General features: G+C 36.1%; 1 protein-coding gene across 1 annotated transcript in view; it reads left to right on the top strand.

The window, feature by feature from the left end:
- Positions 1 to 7,102, top strand: part of LOC106940039 (low-density lipoprotein receptor-related protein 1B-like) — a gene marked incomplete at its 3' end in the record, with an annotated part of 42,056 nt that overhangs the window by 21,824 nt on the left and 13,130 nt on the right. The window contains exons 6-7 of the mRNA XM_015022658.1: positions 2,469 to 2,705; positions 3,689 to 3,869. Of these exons, the coding sequence (XP_014878144.1) occupies positions 2,469 to 2,705; positions 3,689 to 3,869 (418 nt within the window). The remainder of the gene's footprint in view (positions 1 to 2,468; positions 2,706 to 3,688; positions 3,870 to 7,102) is intronic.

Here is a 7,102-nt window from a genome sequence, read left to right as displayed (position 1 = left end):
ATATTTTCTGGAAAAGTACAGTGCAGTGAAAAAATATGTACCTATAGATTTGATTATTTTTTTCACCAGAACACTAAAAACACCTTTCAAATGAGGATTCCATTTATTAAGGAGGAAAAAAAAGATGGTCCACATGTATTAAAAGTAAGTGCCCCCTAAAAATAATAATTGCCCCAAACTTGAAGGCAGCAACTGCTATTACCAACTCAGTGACTTTCTTGCCATATTTAGCGACATTTCAGACAAAAAAAAAATGGCATCGGCCAAAATTGGAACCAGCAGGTCAGGCTTTTTAAAGATTGGTAATCTGTGATTGGCCAGAAAACTGCAATCGTTGGCATCCATCCATTATCTTTATCCCTAGTGGGGTCACCAGGAGTGCTGGTGCCCATCTCCAGTGGCCAACAGGTGAGAGGCGGGGTCATCACCCTGGACAGGTCACCAGCCCAACCATGGATGCACAAACCCATACTGAAAAAGAATGGGTGTGTCCATTCCTCATGTTTTTGGCTGAGTCCTCAAGCAGTCATATTGGTGCAAATGTTCTAAACTGCTTTCCAAAAATGTTATCAGTTTGTAATCATGTTTAGAACAGTTAGTACTGCGTTGGCATTGCTAGTTAGAAATGCAGTGTCTCTGTGCACTTTTCACAATTTAAGTATGGTACATTTTGCCTGAGGCCTCCAGCAGGCTGTGAAAATTGTCTGATTCTAAATATTTCAATGCAAAAAAAGTAAATAAAGTGACTTTCTATGTTTCAGTTGGTCTTTCTGCAGTCTGTGGAGGTTCCTTGTCATTTTTCTGTAAAGCACCGACTCTTGCTTCTTAGAGTTCTCTCCCGCATTTTACTGTAACAACCTGACACAACTTCTAACAGTAAATGTTTGCACAAAGCACATAAAAAAAATCATGTATTTTTTCTCTCTCTCACCACAAACGTTTCTCTGAATGAAGATATGAAGAGCAGCAGGCAGTTCATGAGGGTATCAGAAAGATTTTCTACCAAGCTTCAACTGTAGCTTTAAACTATGATCATCTGATGAAAATAATGCAAGTCATCAGTCCCACCTCTGTTTGCAGTTGTTTTCAGATTAAAGTTTTCATTGCCTTTTTGTATTGGCTTTTTGTCATTCATAACAGCCAAACACCTGTCTATGAATTTCATTATTGGTATAATGTATACTAATGTTAATTAAATTCCTAAGTAATGTAGTGTGACATGGATGGGTGGATGGATGGATGGATGGATGGATGGATGGATGGATGGATGGATGGATGGATGGGTGGATGGATGGATGGATGGATGGATGGATGGATGGAAGCATTTTGATGCATCTTTTTTTGTCATCTTTTTATGACCATGGCTCCTGTTAAGTATAAATAAGAAAATTCAGCCCAAGATTACTGTTGTTTGTCCCTGTGAAGGTCATGTGTCATAATAGAGCTGGCTATGTGCAGGCAGAGCCTTGGGCTGACAGTTATAAAGATGAGGGCAGGCGAAAACAGCTTTATGCGAGTGTGACGTTCTCCTATCGACCTGTTGGGACGCCTGATAGATTATTGCCATAATGAGGGTTTAAGTTTGCCTGCGTTTGTTGGCTGCTCTGATCAATTGTTGGACATTGTGTAGATGACAATAAAAGCCGAAGATCAAATTGATGACACAATTTGGGCGCCTACAAGATTTCGATCAGAGTAATGGAGCTTTGGGAGCTTTTGCATGACATGTTTGATTTATTCCTCTCTAGTGGATGTTCTGATGACATCAACTATCTCTCTCTATTGGTCTTCATCTCCTAAAGCATAATGAGATTTTTTATTAAATGATGTAGTTTTTCATACAGCAGTCACTGTTGGACTTTGATATCTGGGTCTCTAGCAGTGCTTAATTGCCTCCTGGTTAGTTGGTCTCTGTCTTACAAAAATGATAAATTGAACTGAGGCATGTGTGGTCCTCACCTCCAGCTTCCTAGTCTCTTGGGTAGGAGGTGAGACTGGAGAGAGGTCTGCTTCCCTCAGTGGAAGCCCTACTTCATTCCCTATTCTTCCTCTCTAGAGGTTCCCCCAGGTTTCGAGTATACACAGTCCCCACGCGACACAAAGATGCCACTGAGGAACTCCCTCAGCTCCAGACTTCTGTTTGTTTTCCTTACAGAAACACCATCTTATTTAGATTAGAAACACTATTCATAGCCAAGGTAAGCATTGAAATTGAATGTTTGCTAAAGCAATCCATTACTTTTATTCTCGTGGCAGTTTTGCAGTGAGGGCGTGATTGAGGGTGGTGAGTAGAGTCATTGGCACTGATTACTGGCTCCATTAGCGTGAATAGATGGCTCTGGACTTGCAAAACATATAAGAACAATGTGGTTGTTAAGTGGGTTTAATGCATGGATCAGCACTGATGAATTAGACCAATTAATTGACAATAACAGTAAAAAACAGGTCTGTCCTTTCTTGCTTTGTAGAGCCCAAAAACGATTTCTTCCTCTTCTATGGTAAGGGACGTCCTGGGGTCATCCGTGGCCTGGATATGAACATCAAGTCTGGTGACGAGCACATGGTACCTATCGAAGACCTTGTCAACCCTCGAGCCATAGACTACTTTGCAGAAATGGGACACATTTACTTCGCTGACACCACCAGTTTTCTCATTGGCCGTCAAAACATAGATGGAAGTAGTAGGGAGACAATTCTCAAAGATGGTGAGTCAATTTTTATTTTTTTATTTTTTTGTATCTTCTGGATTCTTTTTTCCTTTGTAAGTCAAGTTCATTATACTTTTTAAAAGACCCTATTCTCTGTTATGTCTATGGTCATAAAATAGCTTTTGCACTATTTGCGCTACTAAAAAAACTGCACTTCAAATATCTTTTTTATATCTTTTCTAGTTTTTAAGCAATACAGATCTCACACATATAGTATATGGGATGATAAGGGGATATAAATGAGTCTGCTTCTTAAGTGCAAAGCAAAAATCACTTGCAACTATTTTTAGGTTATGATTATGTACAATGAAAAAGCTATGACCACATTTATATCTGTTTCATTAATGCATGTTTTGAAAAATCTCAGAAGAAATAAAAAAATGGTAACACTTTATTTGAAGGGGGATGAATAAGACTGACATGACACTTTCATTAACATGACATAACACCTGTCATGAACATGAATAAGCCTTCATGAATATTTATGACTGTTGTCATAAAGCGTCATTCGGTAAATTGTGACACTTAATACAAAGTTGACATTATTCAAAATGTCTTTGTTATGACAACTTGACATTAACCAAGAAATCATTACTGATGTAAATTTGTTATAAAAGTATTACTGATTGCACTTTAAAAATTAGGTAACTTTATGTTATTAAAGGTAAAGTTTAAACAGTAATGATTTCCTGGTTAATGTCAAGTTGTCATAACAAAGACATTTTGAATAATGTCAACTTTGTATTAAAAGTGTCATAATTAACCAAATGACGCTTTATGACAACAGTCATAAATATTCATGAAGGCTTATTCATGTTCATGACAGGTGTTATGTCATGTTTATGAAAGTGTCATGTCAGTCTTATTCAACCCCCTTCAAATAAAGTGTTACCAAAAAAAAAAAAAAAAAAAAATATTTATATATATATATATATATTGAGAAATGTCTATCGTATTTTGTGGTGCTGATTTTGTTCCAGAGCTTGATAATGTTGAGGGTATTTCTGTGGACTGGATTGGAAATAATTTATACTGGACCAACGATGGCTACAGGAAGACGATCAGTGTTGCCAGGCTGGAGAGAGCCTCTCAAACCAGAAAGACGCTGTTGGAAGGAAACATGTCACACCCTAGAGCAATCGTAGTTGATCCTCTGAACAGGTAAACTCTCTAACCATATACTGATAAGGTCAGAATGTTTATCTAGGACTGATTTGTAAAGCATGCTTAACTGAATTCTTCAATTGGATGGTTGTATGACTCTCGGGTACATTTTAGTTAAAATAAAATAACATGAGCAGACAATATTACTTAACTATGGCATTCTTGTATAATCTACTGTATTAGTCATCCTATTGTTGATATTTATAAAGTAATGTTACGACAGTTACGTTGAATTAAGTATTTAGTTGTATTTTTGGTAATGTTCTGATAGTAGTAATCGCAAGGATCATCAAATATGGTTTGCTTCTTTATTTTTAAAAAAAATATAGTCTAGCACTTTTTCGAACCTTAGTGCTAAGCCAGCCAGTGAAAGCAAAATGTAAAGACTTATCAAAAGCCTTTTAAATTTTGTAGCGGTGGCATAATCCCTTGTGAATTACAGAAAAAATAATTTAATTTTAGAATATTTAATCATAAACTGAGCCAAATCCCATACTAGGAGATATATTTTTAGCGAAATCACTGATGCCACACTTACTGGCACTCCTGCTGTTATGACTGCTAAAAGCCTGAGTCCGATGAGTCAGTTCCCTTCTGATCTGGCCATATGTATAGAACCATTATTCTGAAAGACACAATTAAGACACAATTAGACACAAAATCCCCTGGTACTTCAAATTGTTTGTGATGCCATACACACTTAAAAACATAAATAAATAAGCCCAAAGCATTACAGATCCTTCACCTGACTTAACAGGTAGCATAAAGTGTTTCTCTCTCCACTTATTTATGTTTAGATTTTTTGCAAAACGACCTACAATAGCATTTATTATTGAAAAGTTAATTTTTGGTTCTGTTTTTCTATTTAACATCTCAGTAGATTTTAGCCAGCTCCCCGTGTTTATATCTGTGATGTCAAAACAGAAAAGTATTTTTTCAAGTGGTTGACGGGCATGAGGATTGCATCTAACTGTTGTTAAAAATACTTCGTAATTCCACGAATCAAGTAAACAATATCACAGACATTACTAAATAAAAGTGCCTGGATTTTTCATATGTTGTATAAAAGATGGTTCTCTTAAGACATTGCACACATACCTACAAGGTGGGTGTCAGTTGTGGAAAACATTGTACATGTATAAAAATATTTGTCAGAAGAATAATTTAGAACTTTAGAACAGACATGTGAAAATCAGTCTACAGAAATTCCTACAGTGCAGCTTGAAGCTAGTAATTTACCAGAAGTTCTTTAACTAAACAAATGGCTTGAAATCCCTAAACAAAGCAAATATATGTTAAAAGAGTTGTTTTTCTTGTCCTTAGCATGTTTTGAAGAGATTTTATGACTGTTACAACACCCACTGGCTTTCTTGTACTTTCTTGCTGTGTCTTTGCTACAAAGGAAGTATTGTTATTGGATAAATCGTGGGAGTGATATTTTTATTGCTGCTTCCAGCACTGTTCTTTAGAATGTCAAATTTAAACACATTTCTCTCCATTGCTTCCAATGTAATTACTTTCAGGATTAATCCTGGAAACCATCATATTTTTAAAACTTTTGCAATGACCTTTGACCAAGTAGTAGGTCACATGGAAGGTTTTCAAAAAATGTATTTGTAAATGAGCAAATGAGAGCATTTTCTTTTTAAAGGAAAAATTTTTACAAAAAGAAAATTTTTGCTCCACACTTGAAAACTTGGTAACCCAATTTTCAGTTTGTTGGCTTCTTCTCTGCAGCCTTCATAGATCACATCAGAGTTCCTGTTTGGATTCATCAATAGTGGTTTTTGCCAGTAAAGGTGGTGATTAGCATACAGACATTATGCCGCAAAACGGCAATTCATTGAGTGTCTTAAGGATCTTAAGGATTAACACTTTAAGGCTTAAATCGTATTACCACCCACTGAATCCATAGCAGTCAGAGATTAGTTTTCAAGCCTCAGGGGATTGTTCCAAACATTTTGCAGCATATTGCTTTTTGTCACAGTTTTGGGAACTTGTACCCCACCACTAACTTATTCATTCTTACATTTCCAACTGACTCTGCATGGTTTAAAAGCAAAGTTACATTCAGACAGTAAATTGAGCCCTAAACTTTTAACATAAAAAAAAAAATAATAATAAAATGCAGACAGTTTTTCAGTTGCAGACAAACGATTGTTACCTTTTTCTTTGTTTGAGGATTAATAAATTTTATACTGACCCTCCTACTGACAGCACAGGTGATTAGAAAAGCTAGTTTTAGGCTTGCGAGCGAACATTCAGCCAGAACCCCGGCAGTTCTTTGATCTCTATCTGCTCAGCTGGACGGCTCTTTTCACATGAAATGGTTGCACTTCTCCTACAGATTTCTCCACTGCAGTCTTGAGACCCTATTTTCTGCTCTGTTGCCACCTCCAGTTTGTGTTGACATGAGTGTCAGCTTAATAGTAACTTCCTCCACTGTTTTGCTACATTAAGAATGAAATATGTGAATAGTCAAAACATTTTGTGCAAGTCATTTCCTTATGTGATTTTGTCTCTTTATGCCAATATAACTGATGGGAAATCTGATGTAAATGTAGACTTTTGGCAGGATTCAGGGGTTCTGAAACAATCATTGTTTTTGCCTATTTGGAACTAGATATATTTTTGAGATAGTTTCTTCATTTTCAGGCGAACATTTAAATGTATAAAATTCCAAATTCAAAGAGCTGTTGATGCTATGATGCAAACCCCACTGGTTTCGGTGCCTGCCGATAAGTGTGTAACCCAAATATTAGATTCTCTCAATTGAGACATTTTCAAAGCTATGTTTAGTGACTGCTTGTGGGTGTTGTAGTTTGAGGTTACCAATTTGCTGTTCCCTAGTGAAAAACTTAAACTTAAAAAGGATTAAAGCCTTCGATATTTACCGTCACAGAAGGTTTGGTTTGGTCATATTCAATAAATGTTTTTAGTCGGTAAACATATCTGTGACAAAAGGCTGTGTTATTTATTTATTTTCTGATTTTTGCATTTTTTGGAGCATAGCAATATCCAGATCAGAAAATGGGATGGTTTTTATTCCATCTTCACACTACTCTGTATTTCCCTGGCTTTTAAACAGTGGACAAATATTGCAAAGATACATGTCTCTAATTAAATAACTTTCCAGAAATTTTTACACATATAATTAGGGCTGTTGTAAACGAATATTTTAGTAATCGAGTAATCTATCGATTATTCTTACGATTAATCGAGTAATCGGA

The sequence above is a fragment of the Poecilia latipinna genome, unplaced genomic scaffold (assembly GCF_001443285.1).
Source record: "Poecilia latipinna isolate Pla-1442-1.1 unplaced genomic scaffold, P_latipinna-1.0 Scaffold3071, whole genome shotgun sequence".
Lineage (NCBI taxonomy): Eukaryota > Metazoa > Chordata > Actinopteri > Cyprinodontiformes > Poeciliidae > Poecilia > Poecilia latipinna.
The sequence above is the reverse complement of the archived record's forward strand: the minus strand, read 5'-3'. Positions and strand labels throughout refer to the sequence as shown.